The 24,661-nt window shown below is 37.0% G+C and overlaps 2 protein-coding genes across 5 annotated transcripts; both read left to right on the top strand.

Annotated features, from left to right (window-relative positions):
• Positions 1-2,252: 2,252 nt before the first annotated feature.
• LOC128618527 (anoctamin-9) lies at positions 2,253-16,392 on the top strand. 4 transcript variants are annotated; one of them, XM_053642169.1, is made up of 24 exons: positions 2,253-3,022; positions 4,313-4,390; positions 4,666-4,791; positions 4,899-5,038; positions 5,128-5,177; positions 7,033-7,100; positions 8,260-8,339; positions 8,440-8,574; positions 10,037-10,130; positions 10,447-10,507; positions 10,600-10,682; positions 10,804-10,908; positions 11,092-11,259; positions 11,403-11,439; positions 11,516-11,627; positions 11,742-11,799; positions 11,951-12,048; positions 12,494-12,690; positions 12,821-12,973; positions 13,102-13,249; positions 13,358-13,477; positions 13,639-13,732; positions 13,932-14,044; positions 15,941-16,392. In XM_053642169.1, the coding sequence occupies exons 1-24, from the start codon at positions 3,005-3,007 to the stop codon at positions 15,969-15,971; spliced, it is 2,367 nt and encodes a 788-aa protein (XP_053498144.1). In that variant the 5' UTR covers positions 2,253-3,004; the 3' UTR covers positions 15,972-16,392. The 4 variants fall into 4 exon arrangements, with proteins under 4 accessions (XP_053498144.1, XP_053498141.1, XP_053498143.1 ...); XM_053642166.1 differs by having other exon boundaries at positions 13,102-13,477; XM_053642168.1 differs by having other exon boundaries at positions 8,260-8,334; positions 10,041-10,130; positions 13,102-13,477.
• Positions 16,393-16,969: 577 nt separating this feature from the next.
• Positions 16,970-24,661, top strand: sigirr (single immunoglobulin and toll-interleukin 1 receptor (TIR) domain). The gene is made up of 9 exons (XM_053642259.1): positions 16,970-17,740; positions 20,908-21,118; positions 21,271-21,398; positions 21,653-21,793; positions 21,939-22,082; positions 22,424-22,526; positions 22,748-22,898; positions 23,355-23,532; positions 23,741-24,661. Exons 1-9 carry the CDS (start codon positions 17,680-17,682, stop codon positions 23,905-23,907), a joined length of 1,284 nt encoding a protein of 427 aa, XP_053498234.1. The 5' UTR covers positions 16,970-17,679; the 3' UTR covers positions 23,908-24,661.

The raw sequence follows: 24,661 nt of genomic DNA on the forward strand, positions 1-24,661 counted from the left end.
GAAACAACAACAAAAACATACCAATAACAACATATAATAAATATTTTTTAGGTTTTATATTTATACAGATTATATCTTTGAGATTCTAGAAATGAACAAAGTTATAAATGCTTCTCCTCCTGCTGCTTTTCATGTTCACTTTACTCCGATATAATTAAGCTGCTTTCCTTTAAAGCCCAGTTGTAGTGGTGTGTGTGTGTGTGTGTGTGTGTGTGTGAGAGAGAGAGAGAGAGAGAGAGAGAGAGAGAGAGAGATTGATGTACCTTGAAACCCTGCTTCTTACTGTTAAAGCACAGATGCACATTGCATTAGGAGCATTTCACTCTGATAATTTTGGCACCTCCCTTTTAGCTCATTATCCCAGTGGTTAATCTGAATCCTAACCATTTTCTTCTTCTGTGTTGTTTTATAGCCACATCCAATTTCCCTCCTGCTTCATGCAGATTATTTTGTTTAATCAGGCAGTGCTTGCCACACAGATGTAGTAACTTTTTCAATTTAAACTATTTTTTTAAGTTAAAGAACAAGAAAAAAATTAGCAGGTCATTTAGTTTTGATACTGTACATGGTTATCCCCATTGAGTTTAAAGCAGGTTTGAAATAGTTTGAAATTGTACACATGTTGAACTTGGTCCCTTTCTCTGTCTCTGTATATAGTCTATGTATATAGACACTGTTGGTCAGATCTGCCCTTCATGTGGTTAGTACACCCTTTTGGCCTAGCAATTACACCATGGTTTGTCCAAGGGTGTGGCAAAAAGGTCAGAAATAGTGCTATAGGTGCTTATTTCCTAAACCTCAGCTCCTCCATTCTTGCTACCACGTTTCCAAATGATTGAGACTGAGGACAAGATAGATGTGAGGTAAACCATGGGTTGGTCAGCAATAACTGATAGGGTGGTCTGGATCTAATCTACTTTATGATTATATAGGGGTAAAGATGTTAAACAAAAATGTTAAGACTGGTGTTCTAAAGTCATTACAGTAGATGTTATAACAGAGGACATAGTGCTGGGCCTGATGTCTTTGGTATTTAAATAGCATCTAAATATTAGGTAAGGTTTTGGTCTAAGATTTTCAGGACTGCCTTCCCAAACGGTTATAACAAGGGCAAAACAGAACTTGCCATAAGCAGAACTTTCCTAGTCACTAAAAAAAGAAATAGAACAGGCGTACAGAAGCAATTCTATTGTATCCACTGTTAGGCCTAGGCGATATTTGATTCTGACATGATTCTAGGAAGAGATTTACCTGTACTCTGTGCATGTGATCTGGTGGATGCTTATACAAATGCAGATGCTAATGTTATTTGTACCATGACCGAAACATCATTTCCTGTTGTGACCCAAGGCCCAAGCCAGTTGGGTCTGCAGCCACTGCCAGACTTTGACGATAGTCTGTTGCAAGGTGGGACCAAAGGCCCTAGAAAATCATGCTGACAGCAGCATTTGGCGAGGTTTTTGGGTGTCCCAGTCCCCAAACCGTCTACCGAGTGTCTTGAGGTCAGTGGATGGCGGATCCCAGAGGATATAGGTAAATTGCAAAGAGAAGAATAGACATTGATGCCTTTGTTTGCCAAAGTTGAATATAAAAGTGAGTCTAATGTGTGTGATGAGCAATATGTTGTTGTGAATGATATGTAATATGTGTAAACTGGAGATGTTACACGTTTGGTTGTTCCCCTGTCTTGTCATTCCCTAGTTTTACAACTAGCACACACAGTCCCATGGCCTGGCCATATGGTTCAGCAGAAAACATACACATGCATCAGCGCACACTTTTACTGGCCAGCAATGTACACTGATTTCAAGACTAGGTGAATATTTATTAAACTCATTACATTACATGCCCCCCCCCCCAAAAAAATATGCATAATGTTATGAAAGACATTTACTCATATGAGCGTATCTCCTCCAAGAACATACATGTCCTTAGTCTCCCATCTCCCTGTCTTCACTTTCCAATGACTTTTCTTTTTTTCTAACATATTTGTAGTTCTTTACAATGGGTGATGCATTTCGGAATTTGAAGTCAATTATTGAATCACGCTGAAAGCCAACATCTTACGCGTTTTATATATTTTTATATGTGGGTCTGCCTTGCATGAAAAGCAGCAGATAGGCGTCCATTTTAACCAGCATTTCAGCACTGAGATGTGAGCCCATGCATACTGCACAGTGGTGCATGTAGGAAGCGTGCAGGTATTACACTACAGGCCTGCTGTGAATTTCTAGATAGTGTGGAAATGTTGAGTAATTGGTACTACGAGCCACTTCAGTGTTATTTCTTTTTTGCAGGTCATGCAAGCTGAATGAAACGAGGCATGGAGCCAAATTTTGAAAAACAACGCACATCAAATATCTTGATAAGAAGACACAGAGATACCGCTCTTACAGCTTAACATTTGATTATCAACATTTTATATATAACAGCATTCCATGGCGTACTAGATACAGATACTGAGACAACCAACCCCATTCTCCCCTATTAAGGAAAAAAATGTAAAACGGCTCCTATTACAACGTACTGACAGACTTCATAATAAACACAGTGCAAGCCAGAGCTTCTCTAGTTTAGCCTCTGCTGCCATCAAGTGTCAGAAATTTGTCCCGACCTTTAGATCCACATCACCATTTGTTTGGTCCCTATTTTCACACATATGTTCCTGTTCCTTTCTTAAACACTGCCAAACCGACTGAGTGCTGGAATAGTGCATTTGCTCTTTGGACACTTAATGAGACGCTCTTTGTTTAGTTAGCTAACGTGCTAACCTTTACCTTCTAACTGAAATGTGACGCGTCCCAGTATACCGACAGGTGACATTCCAGTCACAGAGAGAGAGAGATTTCATGCTCAGGAAGTGCGGAAGTAGGCAATACTTAGGGTTGACAATGGGTCAGACTTAAAGTTCATGCCGAAGGACGAACAGCTCTGCTCCAGGTAATAGAACATTTCCACTGGACAGTTCCCGCATCTGGATTCACCCTCAGTGATAGCGCGCAAAATGACTCACAGGAGACAGGTGAGGGGGAAAACTGCACTCACAAACCATTGCTTTGGGATAATTAAAACACAGCCTACTGAACATAATTGAGGAAAATGAACACCACGTTGGCAAATGAGTTTCAGAAGGTGTTAAAGCAGTATAGTTACTGAACGCTATATTTATACAAAAGTTTGTTATAGATATTGCTTTGGGATAATTAAAACACAGCCTACTGAACATAATTGAGGAAAATGAACACCACATTGGCAAATGAGTTTCAGAAGGTGTTAAAGCAGTATAGTTACTGAACGCTATTTAAGTTTGTTAAAGTTAGACAGCTGTAGCTGTCTAACTTTAACACTGATGAACACTGATGACCATTCTAATTATATATGTATTTTTTCCCCTCTCTCTTTCATTTTTTTTCCTTCAAGACACACAATATCAAATAGCTGTAGTCTTGGATTGATATTACATTTTGCATCATGTTATGTTTATGCCATTTGACAGATACCCCCCCTCCCCCCCCCGTGGGATCTTTCAGACTTTCTTGTGCACTTAAAAAGCACTTCCTTAAAAACAGGATATTAAATATGTTATCAAATTTAGAGATACTATGTTACTACTACTATTATTAGTACTATTACTATTTATTATAATAATTATTAGGTTCAATCTGGGGTGAAAAGGTGTAGTAAAGTTTACTATGGACCAAAACAAGCTTTTCCTAATCAAATGTCAGATCTCTTGTAAACTCTTTTGTCTAGAATATTGTCAGTATAGACACCACCCTCATCACATGTCATTCTTAGTGATACTGAGGAACTGAGAGCTGTTCTCAATCTGCTAAAGTGATGAATCAGTATAGATTTGAATTATATTAAAATGCATTCAGTTATGCAACACTGCTGTACTACAAAAAAAAGATATTTAAAGATTTTAATGGAATCATCTTTGTGTAGGACAGTTCCTACAACTGCTTCAAACAGTTGTAGGAAGGACTTGGCATTCATTCTAAAAAGCCTCTCCCATGATACCAAACAAATTCTATGTTCAGTACTACGCATTCCATTCATTGTTAGGAGATACATTTTCTTTTAATCAATGCCGTCATTGTGGTTTTCGTTTTCCTTTTCAGACAGGTAGTAAAAACAAATGCACTGAGAGGTAAAAACAATGAGAGGTAAAAACAAATGCACATTTATTGGTCAGAGAGTAGTTTGTTTTTATTTTTGCTGTGTGCTTTTTGCTGACATGTACTCTGTTGACAAAGTTTATGTTTGGTAATGTGATACTGTAATTCTGTATACATTCATGGTGTTTCAGGGAAGCATTGAACTATTGGAGGCTATCGGGGTGGTGAAAAAAGAAAATGGCACTGGGAGCCTTTCTACACTTCCTTTGGTAAGAGTCATTGCACCACATACCATAACCGTAAACATGGTATTTTTAATTGTTTGTTTGCACTTCCCTCATTGGGTTGATTTACTGTAGTAGGTAAACACGTCACAGAAAGATTTCAATTGTCTGAATAAACGTAATGGTAGAATGCATATGTTATGCATTGTGTTCTGTTTTGATAGTATTCCAAAACTAATACTATTTAAATTCCTACCTGATTTTTAGCAATGTATGTAAGACATGGTTTTAACATACCTCAAATCCTGGCTTCACCTTAGCACTCCCCAAAGTCCTTCGACTATGTTCTGGTGGCACAGGAAATGGATGAAGATAGCAGAAAAGAGAACTTCAGGAAGAAAAGGGATTTCATCAAAGCTTTGAAAGACAAGAATTTACAGATAACGGTGCTTTTTTATGGTGTTGGAACTTATTCAAAATGTTTTGATAAATTACATGAATAAGTTTAGATATATGTACATGACTTAAACTGATGATATGTTTTGTGTTGCAGAAAATTGCTGATGATGATAAAGTTTTTTATGGGATTAAAGCCCCAAAAGAGATATTTGAGACGTACAGATATCTGCTTAAAGTGTCTGATGCGTGTAACTGGAGCTGTGAACAGCAGGGAAATATACCACTAGCAACAAGGTATTAACACAGCCACACACATACATGCTTAGGACAGTGGCCTGCTACATTATAAGGCTGGGTAATTTAGAGTCCAATGTCTGTTGTAGGATACGGATAGTTGACTACATCCTGCATCACACCAGCATAGACACTGATGGTGAGTTCTCGTTCCATTAGCATATCATTGCTTTAGCATTATTTCAAAGTCTGAATTGGCTATTCTGTCCAGTAATTCAGTAGAATGAGCAATCATGCATTGTAGTAAGGCATTGCATATTCTCACATTGCTTAATACAATCCAAGTCAAAGTTTGGACACTCTCGATTGAATATGTGTATTTCATTGTCCATAAACAAACAAATAACCTCAGGTGACAAAAAAAACCCCACAACAGATTTCAATAAGTAGTCACTGTTTCCCAAAAAGTAAACTGAACTTCAGAAACATTATTAAGAGTGTAGTTAGGAGCCAGGTGGTACTAGAGAAAGGCACAAGATTTGCAAATCATCAAAGTCAGTGTGACTATCTCTATAAAAGCAGAATTTTTGTGCCAGTTTGGTGTTTTGGAGCACTTAGGTGTGTGTCTACATCTTGCCAAGATGAAAACACATCAGCCATGACCTCAGAGAAGCAAATGTTGCTGCTCATCAATCTGGGAAGGGTTATAAGGCCATCTCCAGACCATTTGAATTTCACCATTCTACAATGAGAAGGATTGTTTACAATGGAGAGCCTTCACGACAATTACCAATCTTCCCAGGAGTAGGTGTTCCAGCAAATCTAGTCCAAGATTAGATCATTTAACGCTCAGAGATATAAAGAAAACCCAAAGGGCTACATCATGTGACCTACCTTGCCACTGTAAGCACATTAAATTTTTATGTTCATGAAAGCACAATCAGAAAAAGACTGGACAAATAGGGCTTTCATGTAAGGGTGGCTAGGAAAAGCCTTCTCTTCAAAAAGAATATAGCAGTACAATGTAGATTTGCAAAATTGTAAACCACAGAAATTCTGGAACAATCTCCTTTGGAATGATGAAACCAAGGTGGATATGTTTGGTCATCATGGACAGCACCATGTTTGGCAAAAACTGAACACAACGTATCATCACAAACACACCATACCAACTGTCAAGCATGGCGTGGAGGGTTAATGATTTGGGCTTGTTTTACAGCCACTGATCCTGGGAAACTTGTAGTCACTGAGACAATGATAAATTCCACTTTATACCAGAATATTCTTCAGACAAATCTGAGGCCATATGTCCAGCAGCTTACGCTGGGCAACAGGACAATGATCCCAAGCATACCAGCAAATCAACATCTGAATGGCTAAAGAGGAAAAAAGTCAAGGTGTTGGACTGGCCAAGTTCAGACCTCAACCCCATATATTGATATTGTGTGGATGGATCATTAGAGCTGTGCATAATCACAGAGCTGTGCATAAATGAATGCCCTCAAACATCAATGAACTGAAGAAATGTAAATAAGAGTGGGCCAAAATTTCTCCAAACTGATGTAAGAGACTTTTAAACTCCTACAGAAAATGATCACTTCAAACTGTTGTTGCTAAAGGTGGTTGTTCATGTTACTAAATTATTTTCCAGGACAGTTTCTGAATGTTGCTTTTACTTTTTGGGAAAAAAATGACTACATAATGAAATCTGTTGTGTTTTATTTTTTGTTGTCACCTGAGGTTATTTGTTTGTTTGTAGATGTTGGTGAAGAGAACTCCATTGTCATGTTTGGGCCGTAATAAATAAAAACAGAATTGAAGGAGGGTATATATATGTATAAAAGTTATTAAAATGAAAATAGTGTCTATATGGTATATAATAGTATATCTATACATAATCTATCTATCTATCTATCTATCTCTATATATATAGATATAGATCGATAGATAGATAGATAGATAAACTTCTTTGACCAGATGTGCATATATTTGACTCATAATGAGGTGAAGTCATTTTGTTTCTTTAATGCATCATGTGTTTTCACGACTCTTAGGTGTTCCAGAGTATCTATCAGACCTCATCAAAGAGAATGTATTTCAGACTCAATTTTGTCTCCATGAGGTTTGAACTACTTTGTTGTTGTCTTCTTGCTATTCAAAAATATTTTCTCATTTCTTGTGTCCTATAGTCAGGTCCATATGTATTTGGACATAATTTTACCTCTGTACACCACCACAATGGATTTTAAATGAAGCAATCAAGATGTGATTGAAGTGTAGACTTTCAGCTTTAATTGAAGGCGTTTAACCAATTAGGAATTATAGCCATTTATTACAGAGTCCCTCCATTTTCACATATTCAGAAGTAATTGGACAATTGACTGGACAAAAGCAGTTTCGTGGCCTGCTTCCTCATTATTTCATGACAAAGCAAGCAGCAACTGAAGGCAGGTGCAATAAAAGCATGGCAAAGCATCTCAAGGGAGGAAACTCAGCATTTGGAGAGCAAATGGAGAGACTCTGAAAAAAATGGCTGTAATTCCTTAACAGTTAATGCAATATTTTGGTTAAACACCTTGAATGTCTTCAAATCTTCACATCTTCACTGATTGCTTCATTTCAACTCCATTGTGGTGGTGTACAGAGACAAAATTAACAAAATTGTGTCCCTGTTCAAATACTTATGGATCTTATGGTATAGATCTATGTGTGTACATGAAGGTGCAGTGGTGGTTTGGCGGTTAAAGCTCTCGGTTACTGATCGGAAGGTTGGGGGTTCAAGCCCCAGCGCTGCCAAGCTGCCACTGTTAGGCCCTTGAGTAAGGCCCTTAACCCAGGTACAGCTCCAGGGGTGCTGTATCATGGCTGATCCTGTGCTATGACCACGGCTTCCTGACATGCTGGGGTATGCAAAGAAAAGAATTTCACTGTGCGTATGTATATGTGACCAATAAAGACTCATTATCATTATAAAGAGAAGGAAGTCTCAGTTTCCTTAGAATTTCCCTTACTGTTGCAATATACAGTACAAATAATACTCCTACTTCCCATCTAAAATGGAGAATTAATTCTCTCTATTATTTGGTCTCATGCCTGGGAAAGCTTCCTACTGAAATCTGTCAAAAGGAATCCAGAACAAATTACAAAGTTAGTGGCTATTATAGGAAGGCACACCATGATGTATGTAGAGGCAGGTGAAAGAAAAAGTTATAGGTATCACAATAACATCAACATTAAACACAGTTACCAATTATGCTCCTGTTTTATTTTTTCCACTTAAGAAAGAGGAACAGAAAGAACTGAGAAAGAGTTGGGCTAGATGGACTGCCTGTTTTCATGGACAACCCATAACTGATGTAAGGTATTGTACATTAATCTAGTCAATACATATCAATATCTATCTAATGTGTTGTAAACTGATAAGAAGGCTGATAATTCACTATTTGTTTGTGCTTACTAAGACACTACTTTGGAGAAAAGGTGGCTCTGTATTTCCTGTGGCTGGGCTGGTACACATTTCTGCTCATCCCTGCTGCTCTGCTGGGGGTCATAGTCTTCCTTTATGGCCTATTTTTCTTCAATTTCAACCCTGTAATGTAAGTTGTTGTTGTTGTTGTTATTATTATTATTATTATTATTATTATTATTATTATATAACAACATTATAAATGTAAACTACTTAACAGACTGTCTAATCTGCCAATTATTTGATTTATTTCTTTTTTATAACAAATGAGGTTGGCTTATGTGATCTGATTAATAGAATTGCATTTGAGTTTTTATCTATAGTGTTTCTTAAATGTGTAATTTGCAAACATTTTCAGATATTGTTGTGAATATGACAAATCATAATAGGATGTGAGGCACGGTAAACACACGTCCCATTGAAACTAATCCAGACATGACCATGACAGCTGGAATGATTGAGCCTTTGTACAGTATGTCAATAATTGTACTTGACAACATTCCGATACTTTTCGCAAGCCATTTTGTAGCACTTACTTAGCACTTACTTAGCACTTACTCACAGCCACAGACCCTTTGAAAATATCTTAATATACTAAGATATTTTGCCCTAAGTTGGACACAGAAGAGTCAGAAGAGTTAATTCACCAGCATGCACATAAGCCAAACAAGAAATACAGTCACTCATACCTGTAGTTATCACATGCAAATGCACATAAGAAGCGCAGTACATTTTAAATTAAATCTGGTATTACATACAAAGTGTTTGTTGGTATTGCCATGTATTTAGTTGCTGCTGATCACATGACTAGGACATTGCTGGTGTTCAGAGAATCACCATTTCTTGGCAAAGATTCACCATTTCTTGGTGAAAGATCTTATTTGCATCATAGCAGCATACACTGTAAAACATTCTCAAACAGTACTTAGAAAACAGCTTTTGGGCAATACCACAGATTCTACATTGTGTAATAACCACAGCTCATGCTCTGTGGTAGCAGTTCAATCATGAAGTTGCGTTAAGAAGGCCGGCTAGCCAAATATTCATAGAGCAAGTGAGTATTAGGAAACCACATCCTGAAACATTGTCACACAAACTATGTGCCCAACATAAATGCCTGTGAATTATCAAAACCTTGCTGAAGGAAATGGCGAGGTTTATTACCCACATATACGCTAGCAAATATAGCAACACTGTACAGAGATATCACATACACCAAAAGAAAAAAAGATGAATTGTCTTTACAGAGATGAATTATCAAATATATACTCTGTGATTTAACTTGTTATGTTAGTTAAATCACAGAATGTTGTGCATATGCAAATCCAACCATATTCACCTAGGTTTTTAACATCATAGAAAAATTAGCAGCTAAAAATCAGTTTGATACCAACCTTGATTCTGATGCATAGCCCTATCCGACACTTCTAACACTGAGCTCTTACTCAAACATGATGCAACATTGATCTGGACGTCATAATATTATCTGTAGAATCTTTCTATAGGATTCTAATGTATCGTGTCACTTCATATGTTTGTGTTTGTGTGTGTGTGTGTGTGTGTGTGTGTGTGTGTGCGCATTTGTGTCATAGACAGGAGGTGTGTGAATCAGATGCTATTATGTGCCCGCTGTGTGATAAGAGATGTAAAGTTTGGCGGCTCTCTGATACATGCACATACGCAAAGGTATTCTCACAAGAATGTATCAAACATATTGTTATATGTAGATCAAATACCAGTGGAAGGTTACTGAATTGCCTTTGCTTGTAATGCAGGTTATTCAGTTATTTACCAGACCTTGTCCTAGAATGCACAGTTCAATCTTTTAATCATCAAATCATTAAAACCTTGATTGGTTTTGGAATAGACAAAGTCATGGATTACAAACATACTCTAGCACAGGGATGAAATACACTCTGAACTGATGGGCTTTGATGTTTTGTACATGATGGTCAGTGTCCAGAGACTAAGATGTCATATTTTGTCCATTCACTTTGCGCAGGTGAGCACACTGTTTGACAATGAAGGAACAGTCGCATTTGCTATGTTCATGGCAGTCTGGGGTAAGTTCTAATTTCTGCTTATAGTCTTCGAAACTTCCATAGCATTTCCATTTGCAGTTTGAACGTTATATAACTCCTGCCATTCCCTTCAGCTACAGTGTTTCTAGAGTTCTGGAAACGCCACACAGCCTCATATGTCTGTGAGTGGAAAGTTTTTGACTGGTGTGAAGAAGAGGTAGGAATAATATATAACTGGTGTCCTTTTTCATACATTATACAATGGCAGCAACAATTAGGGTACCTTATGTTGTACTGAATAGGTATTAATCGATCCTTCCATTTTTATTTCTATGCAGGAGGAGCTGATACTGGAGATAGTCAATGACCTTAATTGCAAGTCAATGAAGTACAGTCACTCATATCTGCGCAGTACACTAATTATGGTGCTAATGACACTCATGGTGAGGATATCCCACTAACTTCTGGGACTTCCCTGTAACACAGGCAGTTAAGCATTTGGAGCAAGAGTTCAAACTGGAAATTATTTTCCAAACAGATCTTATCATTGAATACAAAGTCAAAATGTACACATCAGGCCTAAAGTATTTATATTTGTGTGTGTGTGTGTGTGTGTGTGTTCACAGTTGCTGCTGATTATTGGGTTGGCACAGGCCCTTGTGGTGTTCAGGGTAATAACCAGTGTAGAGTTTGCTAAGCAAACCAAATGGCCTTTTCTTTGTGAAAACAGCAACACAGTGGCGTTGATGCTGGGAGCAGTGCTGCACTACTTCACAATAACCATCATGACTTGGGTAAAATAAAAATAAAAATTAAAAATAAATCTTCTTAATTCAACTTCTATCTTAGATTTCCAATAAAAATGTATTTTTTGACAAAGAATTTTATCATCCATAGTCCAGTAAACCATCCTAATTACCTTATCATTCTTGTGCAGATCAATCGCAGAGTGGCCCTGAAGTTATGTGAATTAGGTACGTGGAAAAGATACTCTGATACTATATTAACTTTAACTGAATTCATTATTTCATTTATCTCTTTATATTGTAGAGAAGGTGCGTTCACATGCTGCTGTTGAAAAGAGCTTCACAGTGAAAATGTTTACCTTCCAGTTCTTCACTCTTTTCTCCTCACTCGTTTACACAGCATTCTTTCTTGGCAGGTAAGGAACCACTAAAAAGCTTTACTTTGTGGAATGTCTTTTCTAATAAATAGGTGAATACCAGTATGAGTATCCAGAAGGCCCAATAGCTATTACTCTTTTAATTTATTGCAGGATAAACGGTCATCCAGGTGGATATGTGAGGATAGCTGGAATCTGGAGATTAGAGGAGGTTACCTACTTATATCCAGTCTCATACCAGTCATCACTAAGATTTAATTTAAAAATTCTTGTGCATACTTTTTAAAAAATCTGAATAAACTAATAATGATTCTATCACCTCCTAGTGGAGATCACCAAATATGACAGTTTCTTGTGTTTAGTGTCATCCTAGTGGATGTCTGACTGACCTGTTCATTCAGATGGCCATCATCATGTTGCTCAAACAGATCATCAGCAACGTGTTTGAGTTTTCAGGCCCGTAAGTCAGGATTCTTAACCTGTTAATCGATGCAAAATGTGTCATTCATGAGGAAAACAGGACGAGTGAATTGTCTATACTCTAAAATATGTAAATCCATATTTATGTGTTTTGTATTTACACACTTTATGGATGCCTATATAATATATTTTTAGAATGATTACGCATGTGACAATATTAATTTGTAATTACTCTTTTATCAATATGTATGATGTCACACAAACATTGTATTTAAAAAAGCCTGTTTGCTTTTACTCACTGAGTAAGCATTTAACCAAAAATGAAATTATAACCAAAATAAAAACAAGTATTCAGGTTTGACTGTCATCATATTCCATAATGTCTAGCACACTGTAAAAACTAAAATGCAAATTATACAAAGTACCTATCAGTAAGCAACAATGTACCATGATTAGACATTTAATAGTATTTACTCTCTCCACAGCTGGTTCAGACGGTGGCTGAAAAGGCGACAGAGTCGGAAGCTGAGGAAGAAGGTTAGACAGTGTTCAAAGAAGGACTGTATGGAAGGTACAGGAGGTGATAATCTGTGTGACAACTGCAAACTTAAGGACTTGCTCTGGAACTTTGACCTTAATAATGTGGACTCCTTCAGCCTCTTCAATGAATTCCTAGAAATGGGTACAAATGTGTTTTTTTTTTTTTTTTTTTTAAAACACTATCATGCTATGGATTCACTATCATTCAGGTTTTCAGTATTTGTTTCTGAAAACCTCTTTTTGCACTCTCTTTGTATTTTCCCTCTGCTTAGTACTCCAGTTCAGCTTTACCACCATCTTCGTGGCTGCATTTCCTCTGGCTCCTCTGCTCGCTCTACTTAACAACATCATTGAGATCAGAATGGATGCCATTAAAATGGTCAGTCTGGAGCGAAGACTGGTGCCCAGGAAGACAAATGACATAGGTGAGAGCTGAAGGAATATATATATATATATATATATATATATATATATATATATATATATATATATATATATATATATATATATATAAAGCTTATTTAACATCAAGTTGATCATGTGAATTTTGTAGGTGTTTGGACAGATGTACTGGAAACAATTGGTGTGCTAGCTGTCATTGCAAACGGGCTAGTCATCGGCATGTCCTCTGATTTTATCCCTCGGCTGGTGTATCGCTACCGATATGGACCCTGCGCTAATTTCAGTGCTAGTGGTGTTGAGTATGCGGAACATATATTCTACACTATACTACACAGAATGCTGCAATTATCAAGTAAGCGTCAAACCATCATTATCATACTCTCATTCTTTCTGTTTCTCTCACACAGATGTATGTCTGGTTATATTAATAACTCTCTGTCTATCGCTGATACAAATGATGAGAACATCAGAAAAGACTTTTTACCCCAACAACTCATTCACAATGGCATGAATGTGACACACTGCAGGTACTGTTAATATTAGTAAAAATTTAATTAATTAAACATTTACTGACAGTTCTTTATTTCTACTGAGAAATATTTGCTGTACATTTTTACCCAGTTGTGTCATAAGCATCTGGAGAGCCAGTGGTATGTGACATTCATTGTTATTGTTGTCATTTTTATAGCTATAGAGACTATAGGAGTAATGATGACTACACTTTGACCAATCAGTTTTGGGTCATTCAGGCAGTCCGCTTTGCCTTCCTCGTCCTTTTTGAGGTATTATAGCTCACAAAGAACAAATGATGATATTGCCGTAAAGAGATATTTAGGATAAGATGATGTGATTAACATGAGCATTCATATTTTGGTCATATTTATTTTTAATATTGTTAATAATCATATTTTAAATATGGATTGACCTATTTAGTCTCTTTTTTCCTCCTCCCTAAAATGTTCTGGACATTTGTCTAAGCAGCATGTGGTGGTGATGTGTAAGTGCATCGCAGGGTGGTTTGTCCCCAGTTCTCCCTTAGAGGTGAAAAATACAAGGCTGCAAGACAAACTCGGAAGACTGAAAGAAGAACTACGGTGAGTGACCAGAATGACAATCTATTATACCTCATAGCTTATAGTATCATTATGTAGTACTATATACAACAAACTGAGTGTGCAATCCAAGCAGCTATATTAATTGTATATTTTGCTTTTCTAATATGATGTTTTTTAATATACAAACAATACATTTTCTCATCGAGTTAATATTCTGTCAATAGGTTTGTGTTATTAATTACATTAGTTGCCAGTAGGCCTTACAGTTGTATGCAAATGTTTAGGCACCCCTGGTCAAACACTCGTCAACATATTTTGCTGATTTTCGAAGTGAAAAGAGGTAGATACAACCTCTGGACTACTGAAAAATTATATATAACATTTCTGCAAATGTTAATGCACAGTTACTTTATATTAAATGAACTAAAGAAATTAAAAATATGAATAATTATGGAATGTGCAAAAGTTTAGTTGCTTTTGTTGTCACAAAGCACCATTGGGACCATTATACACAAGTGGAAGCAACATCACTCCATCATCAACTGGATTTCCTCGCAAGACTTCTGACCAGAGAGTCAGAAGAATAGGAAGAAGACTAGCCCAAGAGCCAAGGACCACTCGGAAAGAGCTCCAGAAACACTTGGAGGCAGAAGGTGCCATCGTTACAGAGAAAACAATAGGCAATGCACTCCACTGCTCACGCTCACCCGCAAGACTCCATTACTTTATTAATTTATTTTTTTTTACCATTTTACTAAAGAAAAGGCATGTCGAAGCTCGTTTAAAGTTTGCTACAACTCATTTGGACAAGCCTATGAAATACTGGGAGAGTGTAGTCTGGTCAGACGAGAGAAAAATGGAACTTTCTGGCTGTCACATGACACACCATGTTTGGAGAAGAAATGGCACTACACATCACCCTAAAAACACTACACCAACAGTGAAGTTTGGAGGTGGAAGCATCATGATGTGGGGCTGTTTTTCATCGCATGGTACTGGCAGACTTCATATAATTGAAGGAACGATGAATGGAGCCCTTTATCGGGAGACTCTTGAGAAGAATCTGCTGCCATCCACCAGGATGATGAAGATGAGACGTGGGTGGACCTTCCAGCTAGACAACGATCCAAAGCATACAGCAAAGGAAACTGTCAATTCTATAGGATTCTCTATGGGATTCTTTTTTTTAAAAAGATCAAGACTTGAATCCAATTGAACAAGATTTAAAGACGATATGTTTAGAAGAATGGGCCGAAATCACACCTGAATACTGCGGCCCATTAATTTCTTCATACAGGAAGCATCTTGAAGCTGTCATTAAAAACAAAGGCTTCTCCACTAAGTATTAAATAAATTTCAGTTATTGTGTTCAATACTTTTTTCCTGTATCATTCCACTTTATTACACATAACTTTATTTATGGACTTTAATGTTGTGAATTCTTTATATTTCCGGATTTCTTTAGTTAATACTGAAGTCTGGTGAAAATTTCATGTGAACAGCCTCAAAGGAAATAATTAATTAATTAATTTTCTATCATTCTTTAAGTCGGGGAAATAAGTATTGAACGAGTCAACATTTTTTTTCAGTAAATATATTTCCTGAAAAAAATGCTGACTCGTTCAATACTTATTTCCCCGACTTAAAGAATGATAGAAAATTAATCACTAGATTCATTACTAGTAAAATGATCATTGGTAGTCTGACTGAATGAAGACTATTTGAATATACAGGTAAGTGAAGCATCCATTAGCCACAATTTCTAAATGTATTGTTAAATTTGTTAATATAAAATTAGTGTTGTTTATTCACATATAATAAAAAAATATATATTGTGCCTCTAGTATGCATTTATGGATCAGGGTGGACTGTACTGGATACCTGAATCATGTAAATCCTAATTTCAGACTTAATGAATTGACATTTTTCCTACAGCCCAGCAAGAACACAGCATTTCAGATCATAGAATGAATGACAAACTTCAGTTTGCTCCAATCCAGAAAACAGAAAAAGAATAATCAACTGCAGGATAAACTGAATTACAGTGTCTAATCCAATGATGAACCCTGCCCATTCATGATCCCATTACCAGCAGGAGAAGGGCTGAAGTTGAAATTCTTGCTGCTGTGCACAGCTGTTAACTTACTGTTTCTATTTGATTTATTCCGTACTCTTTTGCTAAAGTTGATTAATGACATTGTCTTTGTTTGTTTTCCCTAGTAGATGACATGTTTTGTATTACATTGGATTTACAATGTACTGTGTAATTTGTATATATTTCAATTATTTGACTGTTATTTTCATTTCCAGTTCATGCATTGAACAGATGCAATATGTACAGCAATGCAACATTTGTATTTTGTGGAATAAAGATTTAGAAATGCAAACTTTTCTACAATATCACACAAACACTGTTTTTTAAATAAAAAAATATGCTCAACTTTGATCATATTTTTAGCAGATCTAAATAATCAGTCTAATAATCTTTTTCAGTTGCTACAGTAAGATGACCAGATTTTATGTTATATATTATATTATACAGTATGACCTTATATAAAAGTAAAGACAGTATATAAAATACTGGCCTAAATAATTGAAAAATTTGGTTGAATCAGTGTGATACACAACAGGAAGTCAATGATCAATGTGAACAGGTTTATTTCCCCCTATTGTGCAAGTCTACTGACTTCAATACATAATAATGAACAAATAAACAACAATCAGGAGCACCTCAAACCTTTTCCTAACCTGATTAGGGGTCCTGCCTTCAACCAGAAAATAAACAAGTTCACACACTTGTCCTGTACTATGGTGGCTTTTTTGTAGGCCTATGCATATCACAAAATAAAGATAACATGATAAGATGAGACCAAAAAAAAAATCTTTCAAAACTCTTAAATTATTATTATTATTTTTTATCAAATGGCAGCTTTAGGGATTTGCAGTAGCTATGAGAAATGATCGCTGTGTCATTAGCTGTTGTTGCTAGCTCAGTGTCTGTGTATATACTATGCAAGCACTGTTCTGCTTAGGTGGGTATGTCAGCGTGTCACCATGAAATTCAAATGAAAGTGTATTTTTATTGAAAGATCCGTGTACCCTGATATAACTGACTCTCATTATTCAACTCATTGTTCGACTAATTTTTTGCCAAATTCTTCTTTGTTATCGACTTGTCATGTACCTAGCCAGCTAATATCAGTCAACCAAGCTTGAAAGATCAAAATACAAGCACAGTCTACACCAGGGACACGAAATGTACTTTATTCTACAAGTCAAAAGGTTTATTATTATTATTTATTTATTTATTTATTTATTTATTTATTTATTTTAAGCAATAGAAATCACACCATAATTTGTATGATTTATTAATGGTAGGGGACATTTGAGACATTTGCAAACGAGAAACATTTCTCAGTTCAGGAAAAAGAACTACAGTATATAAAGTAGAAAATGTCAATGACCACGTGACCACGCCAACACATAATGTACAGTACAGTATCACGTGACACGCGGTTCCTTTTTTCTTCTTCTTCTTCCTTTCACTGCGCAACCTGTGCTCACCTTGTCTGCCGGTGTATGCTGTTATTAACACTAAATTGGCGTTTCAGTCATCGGACATCTATATATACCTGTTTTACATATTGGACTCAACAACGACGAAGAAGGTCAGGATGGGACACATGAGTCTGTTCCTGTGGTTAATATGGATCCAGTTCGCACTCATGAGCGGAGGTGAGACGGAGGATTTTCTCCTAAAGTGTTTGAATGTTTTGATTTCTTTCTCTTTTTTCGCCTGCGACTTCAGAAGTGCACACATTTTCTGAACTGAAAATAAACTAAACAAGTAGTGCATTATTTTATTGATATTTTGTAGGTTAGTTTTTATATAAGAGCATGACTCTGACAAATCATGTCAATTTTCCAGGTTTGAGAATTAAGTACTGTAGTGTTTGTATAAAAATAAATAAATAAATAAAAGTCACCATGAACTTTGTACCTTTGTATGTGGAGAATGTGGTTAGTGCTACTGTAAGTGGTTAATGAGTGATGGAGTTTATCAGTGTCTGCACAACAGCTGTGTCTTTAACAACCCTGGATATATTTTGATTATATTTTGACCTTATTGTAGGTGTTATTTTTCGTACATCATGCTAGACACACTGCTATACTGTCTATTTATTGTATCCACAGTTCATGGGCATGCTTAACACTCAAGGATACCTGAACAACTAGATGGTTAAGTCAAACCTGTTGTCACCTTCAGACACATATTGTAATTAGCACAGGTTAAACCCTCAAGTGGTGAGGTAGCTAAGAAAGTCAACAAGCTGGTTTGAACCAGTTTTAGTCACAAAGTTTACTATTGATCTTTCTATGTTAGCTAAAATTTAAAAGGCATAAGCATCCATCCATCCATCCATCCATTTTCTATACCACTTATCCTTAACTGTTGCGGGGAACCTGGAGCATATCCCAGGGAGCATGGTGCACAAGGTGGGGTACACCCTGGACGGGGTGCCAATCCATCACAGGGCACAATCACATACACATTCATGCACTACGGACACTTTGGACATGCCACTCAGCCTACCATGCATGTTTTTGGACTGGGGGAGGAAGCCGGAGTACCCGGAGGAAACCCCCGTAGCACGGAGAGAACATGCAAGCTCCACACACACAGGGAAACGGCATGAATCGAGCCCCAAATCCTGTTGGTGTGAGGTGAACATGCTAACCACTAAGCCACCGTGCGTCCCAGGCATAAGCATTAACTGATCAATTGTATTTTGGCCCTGTTTTATTCTCATGTCACATCCTCCATGCTCTCAGCCCATTTTTTGAATAAATGCAAATGTACACAGGCCTAGGTTAGTGTGCGTGCTTCTCATCTCTTCAATGTTTATTTCCTAGTTTAAATCTCTAAACATGTAAGAGACCTCCTATAATATGTATAACATGTGTTTAGTGACAAATAGCTAACACATCTCTTGTTGAATGTGAAGCCATCAAAATCCAGGAGGACCACAGACACCTGTCCATTTAGCAAGCTCTAAAACTCAGCGCTGTTTGAACAGTGACCTGAGCCCTCACTCAGAAACAGAAAGGAAAACCATTAGAAAGTCACTAAAGCATGCTCAGAGCATATTAGCAGCGCAAACACTTTTCCCTTTTAATCATGGGAGGAACGTTGCTTGAAAGGAAATTATCATATGTTCAGAGTGTGGAGATTTAATACACTTTAGCCAAAGATCACCAGGAGGGAACTCTGACTTACAAAACTGACATACAATGTTGTGCCAACATTGTACGCAGTTTTGTTTAAATAGTGGCTGACATGCCACCATATTTGGGCATTTAGTAAGGCAGCATGTGATTTGCGATGCAGTCTAAGTATTCAAGACTATCAAGATACAATTATATGTTGCCATTATTGTAAATTCCACAGTATTACAGTCATAAAATAAAATGTTTATTGTGCATCAATGAGTTACCCAGCACTAGGCTAATATAAGCTAAAGACTGATAGGTCCAGGTTGTTCTCATTCACTATAACCAAAATTGGTGTGCAAAAATACAGAAAACACCCACAACAAAGCCATGTTAACAATGTTAAAATTTTAACATTGTGCTAGTCAGAAAGTCACAATATTTTGAAGATGAACCAGACAGACACAAATAAGCTGCAAGGGTAAGAATTTAATATCTAGCTGCACACTCAGAGAACAAATAAAATATCTTACCTGAACAGCAAAAAAAACTAACAAAAACAAAAAACAAACAAAAAAAAAAAAAACAGGACATTTTGGACAAAAGTCCTTCATCTGTAGGCAATGAAACCAATAAATATCATGTTTTTGCACCTCCTACAGCTTCAGAAGCACTTGAGCTGATAAAGAACTTTTGTTCAAAATACCCTGTTTCTCTGGAAACCTTGTGTGCAACACTTATTTTCTAATACATTTCTTTATATTTTAATAAATACCTAAATACTATTGAGTACTATTAATAATTAGTAATACTATTAGTAATTATAGTATGGTATAGTATAGTATAGTATGGTATAGTATGGTATAGTATAGTGTAGTATAGTATGGTATAGTATGGTATAGTATAGTATGGTATAGTATGGTATAGTATAGTGTAGAATAGTATGGTATAGTATGGTATAGTATAGTGTAGTATAGTATGGTACAGTATGGTATAGTATAGTATAGTATAGTGTAGAATAGTATGGTATAGTATAGTGTAGTATAGTATGGTATAGTACGGTATAGTATAGTGTAGTATATATAGTATAGTATAGTATGGTATAGTATGGTATAGTATTATATAAATTGTTCACAGTGTAACTTGGGTCAGAATAGGGGCACAGAACTGAAATTGACGGGAAATCTGGGAGAGAGGTGATGATTATCAGCCTCACCTCTTTAGGAGAATAAGGATTTACTTTGTACTTTGTCAATCCAGCCAGCTCTTCCCTATCAACTACCAACTAGGGAAGTTGAACAGTAACACATACTTCCTAACTGCTCTCTTCTGCATACATGAGCTCATAGACATTCACGATTGGCTAGTGTCGCTAGCATGCCATCCCTTTCACTCAGAGCACAGCCAATTTTGCCCCCTTGGCTCCAGATAGCTATTTCATCACTGGGATTCAAACTTGTTACCTCTCGAGCACAGGACGAACACATTTCTGTTCCACCACTTGGGGACACTAAATAAAAAGATTTTAATTTAAACTAGTGCCACGTATTTCTGTCAATACCTGTCAACACACATTTCTGCTCATGTGAGGAATTTATTTCATGCTTGTCAGTTTATATAGTAGTATATTCAATTGTCTTCTTTACTTACTATGTGTTCTTGCTCTGTATGTACTGTTTTTCACATACCAGAGCCTCTTTGTAGCAGAACCCTGCGATTTGTGCCCAGCAGCACTGAGACAGATGTGTGGGGACACCAAGGCTCCACTGTTGAACTGAACTGCACAGTTCTGATAAACTACAGCAACAAGAGTGAGTCTGAATGTAAGGCCCATCTGCATTGGAGCAAAGATGGAGAATCTCTCCCCAGCCCTGGTTCCTTCACCCAGAACACCTCCCAGTGGTGAGTGCCACATGTGAGAAGTACTGTTTAAATTTTTTTTATGTATTCACCACGTACATGTTTGATATATGCTGTTATGAAATGCACTCATGAAAGGAGCAGATGCAAGGTAAATGCATCTTGAAAATGACCTTTATCATGAACGTTTACAGGTTTACAGATGAAGACCAGCTGATGATGAGCAGTGTTCTGACTGTGAACCTGAAGGAAGAATCCAATTTTGGTCGCTACTCATGTGAAATATGGAACAGTTCAACTACCTTCAGGCTTCAAAGCACCAGTAAGACCTCCTGTATTTATCCATATCAATCATGATGGACCAAGACAATTGCTGATAGTGACCATTTAATGTTTGTGACGGATAAACACGTTTCAGATGTCTGCATGTACTACAAATACTGTTTTTATTCCATCATTGATCTTTTTTTAAATTCATCTTATCACAGTCTTTGCAGCATTTGTAACACATTTCCAAGTAACTGGTGTATATGCAAAGGCAATAATAATGATGACATTTTTTTTCTTTTATCCCAGTCTTCCCCAGTCACACAGGGGCAGTGTTGGCATCCCTGGTTTTGTTCATAATGTTAGTCTTGGCTGTGTTTGTGTATTCAAAATGCCACCTCAACTTCAAACTCTGGTATAAAAACTCATATGGAGATTATGAAATCAATGGTAAGACTGAACTGATTTATTTTATGTGTATGTAAATATATACAGTGATATATAATGTTTTTGTTTTCTTTCAGGTCAAAGGAAGCTTTACTTGTATAATCTCAAGCACGTCATTGACCACGATCCGTGTTTTTTCCCCACTCAGATGGCAAAATTTATGACGCCTACATTTCTTACATAGACGATGAGAATGACCGGAAGTTTGTAAATTTTATTCTGAAACCTCACCTGGAGAATAAGTATGGGCACAAGTTACTGCTTAACAACACAAACATCCTCCCTGGAACAGGTATATCCCTCAGGCATATAATAACAGAATGTCTTAAAGTCCATGTCAGTAAGGCAAACTGATTTAAATTTACAATATGTTGCATTTGTATGTTTTTAAAAAAATTTTACAGGCTATATTTGTGATATGACAGTAATAGGCTATAACTTACATTGTGCATATAACCATAAGTTATACAGTATATAATACTGTCAACATTACTTTATGTTAGAATGCAGTTGCAGTTTCATTTTTTTTTAATAGTCCCATGCCTTTGCAGATTACTTCAAAGTTGTATTTTTATTTCACTTTTTCATTCTGCTCATCTCCTGAAAGCTAGTGTGTTTGGGTTGTGTCCTCAGAGCCATCTGCAGAATTGCTTATGAACATAAGTCGCTGTCGGCGGCTCATCGTCGTGCTGTCACAGGCCTATGTACAGCAGGAGTGGTGCACTACCAACTTCAGGTATAAACAAATGCCTTCTGCTAGGAGAAGTTCATAATGGCTAATAATTGAAAAAAAAAATCAATAATTTTGGTTCTTACATAAGATTTCAGTTATGGTTGTCAAGAAAGAATCAGATAGAGAATTTGACTTGTTTGTATTATTTTAAATGTGGAAGAGAGATCTTTGCTGATTTGTCTCAGTTAGGCTAGCAATTCTATGGGGTTTTGGTCTGCTTTTAGACAGGGCTTATTTCATCTGCTGGAGCTATCAGAGAAGCCCATCTTCATCGTCTTTCAGTCTCAACAGAAGCATGTGAGTGCAGACATCATCACGCAACTAGGAAATCACCAGGCACGAATCACGACTCTCATCTGGGGAGCACATTCCATTGTGAGCCATCCCACATGACATTTTTTGCTATTCATTCCTATTTATTTATCTAATTAATCTAATCATTTGCCTAAATCAGCGGTTTCTCAAACTGGGAGCCAATAAAGGGGGCGACATAAACATCTCAGAATTGAAGGAAAGATTGGTACATGTTTAAAAATGCTGGATCTTATTGTTTTTAATATGTACCAATCAGCCACTGTCCATGGCCATCCTGCACCATTAATGTGTTAGTTGTAATATGATTAGAACAGCACCACATGTCTTATATTTGCAGGCCAGCAATAGCTGTGGAAGTGGGGGTGGTAGGGGGTTGCAGTGACACTACCTACAAAATGGGGCCTTACACTAATAAGGTTTGAGGCCTTCTGGTCTAAAATATTGGGTTGCTCAGAGTGCTCCAGCTCTATCATGCCTATAAATATGCTACATACACACACCATATCTCAATCTCAGGCCCCATCATCTGGATTTTGGAAGGCACTAGCCTTGGCCATGCCCCGTAAAGTGGTGTTCAACAGTGAGTTGCCAGGAGACCCTCAGACTCTGCTCCAGGGGGATAGGGACCCAATGCTCACCATGCAGCCAGACTACCTGGACTGCAGACCCGATCCAGACCCTGCAGGAGATCTGGGTAAGAACACCAGTGCTTTTTCATCTGCTGCTCAATCACAGTTTTCAAGTTTATCTTGGTACTATACCTCCAAGATTTGCTACATATTATGTAACAGAAGCTTCTAGTTTTCTTACATATATGTAACTAGGCTTAACAAGCATTTTGAAACATTTCTCTATGTTTTGGAATTACATATATAATGTCAATAGACTACTCTGATCTGTAGGCTTACGGTTCCCCATCTATAAAGCAATGTCCAGGGACCAAGTTCTCCCACCAGCATCTCATCCAGTGACTGAAGCCAACACGTCTGAGATCGATGTATCTGACCTGGGCTCCAGGAGCTACGCTGCCCGAACAGATTTTTATTGTCTGGTTACTGATGATATTTGAACCTGGAACACACACACCTTTTTCCTCTTTCACTCCAATGAGTAATGAGCAGAACAGAAGCTCTAGTCTATTTCTGTGGTCACTCATTGTTTGTGTTTCCAAAAAAAAAAGTGTTTTAGGAAAGCAGAACTGACCAGAATGATTAGAAGAGCTCAAGTCATTTACAAGGGTTTGAGTTTATATAAACTCAGCACACAACATCCAAGTCATAACCCTTTAATCTGAATCTGTGCAATTTCTAATGTTTTAATATAAAAGTCCTATATATAATATTACATTTACTAGCTGGTTAAGCTGTTAGTTCTGGGTTGTTATGTCTTTAGCTCAAGTAGAGCAATATTGTTGAAATGTTTTGTTTGCCTTTACGTGTCGTGCTTTCAGAACACAAGTTACAAGCTAATGTTGACGTGCACCATGTTGCTAACGTTTCATATTACTTGATGTATATAGCTTTTATATTTGTAAATGCTTCAATTGAATGTTTCCAATTAAATTCCTTTTGTAGGGCATTTGTTGTGAAAGAGCATTTCAGGTTCTGCTTGTGTTAGCCTGCATGGCAAACTATAACAAGGCACCAAATCCTAAAGGCCAACCGCAGCCACAGTGATTTACGTATTGAGTTTTAAGAACCAATTGTAAAAGTGTGTGCCAGGCTTCATTTGAATTATATTTACATTTTTGACACTGCAAGCCTGTGTGGGTCTGTGTACAGTCATGTGCAGTGCATGAACAATTACATCTTTTTGAACTCATC

Source organism: Ictalurus furcatus, chromosome 14 (assembly GCF_023375685.1).
Source record: "Ictalurus furcatus strain D&B chromosome 14, Billie_1.0, whole genome shotgun sequence".
NCBI classification, from domain to species: Eukaryota; Metazoa; Chordata; class Actinopteri; order Siluriformes; family Ictaluridae; genus Ictalurus; species Ictalurus furcatus.